A 1,707-nucleotide genomic window follows, 5' to 3' on the forward strand; every position below is an offset into this window, starting at 1 on the left:
ACAAAGCCCCTAGGGGTATCAGGCATGGCTTGATCCGGCTTCCACCCACCCAGGGGTCTGCCTGGCTGCAAAGCCCAGGTAAGGCCATGGCTAATCCTTGCCTGTGGGTGATCTGGCCTGTTCCACACGCCCCTCCCTGGCCCTGGGGCCTACTGCAGAGCCCTGCGGTAAGAGAGAGAAGGGGTAATTACTGGGCAGGCTTGGCCCCCACCCAGAGGAGCGTGCGCAGGGCGATCCTCTTATGCAGGTTCCAGTGCTCCACGGCCACAGCCACGATGAGGCCGCCCAGGAACAGCATGTTGGTGTCCTTCATGTACTGGACGCACACCTGCAGGATGGCATGGAGGCCCCATCAGGCCTGCCCCCTGACCACACACTACTTGGGCTCAGGGTCACCCAAGTCCCCAGAGATAGGCGAGCTGAGCAGATGCTGACTTCAGGGCAGCTCGGAATGGGGATGGAGGATCAAGGGTATGTCTCTGTGCCAGAGAGAGCCCACAAACAGGGTATTATCTGGTCCCCTGGGTCCTAGGCAGCTCAGAGAAGGGCTCGGAAAAGGAGCCACTGGGAGAGAAGCAGGAAGCCGCCCGGATGCCCTGGGGCTGCTCACCTGTTTGGAGTCCAGAATCTTGAAGAGCGGGAAAAACAAGGCAGGCATGAGGGCAGTGACAGCCAGAGGGATGACTTCTGTGCACCAGTAAATCGCCATGAGGATGATGACATAGGCACACCTGACAAACTGAAGAGACGGCACTGAGGCCTGGAGAGTTGCTGCCGCCCTGCTCCCCACCCCAGAACGCTCGGGACAGCAGGGCATGGACTGTCAAAACAGGGTGGCATGTCAGTGGGAACCCCTGCTTCCCTGCCCCCACCAGCACAGCCTTCCAGGTTCAGGACAGTGAGGAGGGCACAGGACCCGTCATCAAGAGGCTTCTGCCCCCTGCCCCCCAGCTGTGCGGTCCTGGGCAGGTCTCTCACCTCTCCAAGCCTTGCATCCATCCTCACGTCTTCACAGGGAAGAAGAGAGGGGGGAAGGAGGAGAAGGAGGAAGAGGAGGAGGAAAGAGAAAGAAGAGAAAAAAAAAGAAAACACGGTTTTTGATGACCCGCCCTAAAAATTAAATCATTTTACGAAGTAAGTGCAATTCTTCGGGAAGGCTCCCCAAAGCACATCCTCAAACTCCTGGTATCTCTATCTAATTTCCTTCTCAAAAGGCTGCTCCAGCTTTCTCGGCTCCCAGAAATGTGTGTTGTAAGCCAGCTCATTCAGAAAATGGCCAGCACTGAGTACTTTCAGGGTTGTTTTTTATTATAACTGAGAAGATGTCCTTGGTGTCTATTAGCCTCTCTAGTTACAAGCGTCTCAAGCTTTACTGTTCGTATTTAATCTTGTGCGAACTGCCTGTTCACACCCTTTAGCTACTTAGCCACTGGGATCTTGGCTTTGGAGTGAGACAGACCTGGGTTTGGTTCAAGCGCTCGCAGCCCTGGGCCCTTACTCACTGTAGGACTTTAATTCTCCATCTCATCGCCTAATAAAATAGGGATAATAATGCCCACCTCCCTGGGTTGTTTTTTGTTTCATCAGCATTTTTACTATAATCATTATTAACCAACCAGGCTCTGTCTCCCCCTCATTCCAGCCCCCTCCAGTTTAATCAGCCTCCAAAACCTATAGCTTCTACCCCCAAATCTTCCTCTTTCTCTT

At 54.0% G+C, this 1,707-nt stretch overlaps 1 protein-coding gene across 3 annotated transcripts in view; it reads right to left on the reverse strand.

Moving 5' to 3' along the window:
• Positions 1–1,707, reverse strand: part of SLC13A5 (solute carrier family 13 member 5) — a 24,097-nt gene that overhangs the window by 17,401 nt on the left and 4,989 nt on the right. For 2 of the 3 annotated variants that reach the window (XM_007451598.1, XM_007451596.1), the window contains exons 2-3: positions 611–739; positions 192–328 (exon numbers count right to left, since the gene is read on the reverse strand). In XM_007451598.1, the coding sequence (XP_007451660.1) occupies positions 192–328; positions 611–739 (266 nt within the window). The remainder of the gene's footprint in view (positions 1–191; positions 329–610; positions 740–1,707) is intronic. The other variant, XM_007451597.1, reaches the window with a different exon arrangement.

Source organism: Lipotes vexillifer, unplaced genomic scaffold (assembly GCF_000442215.2).
Source record: "Lipotes vexillifer unplaced genomic scaffold, Lipotes_vexillifer_v1.1 scaffold126, whole genome shotgun sequence".
Taxonomy (NCBI): domain Eukaryota; kingdom Metazoa; phylum Chordata; class Mammalia; order Artiodactyla; family Lipotidae; genus Lipotes; species Lipotes vexillifer.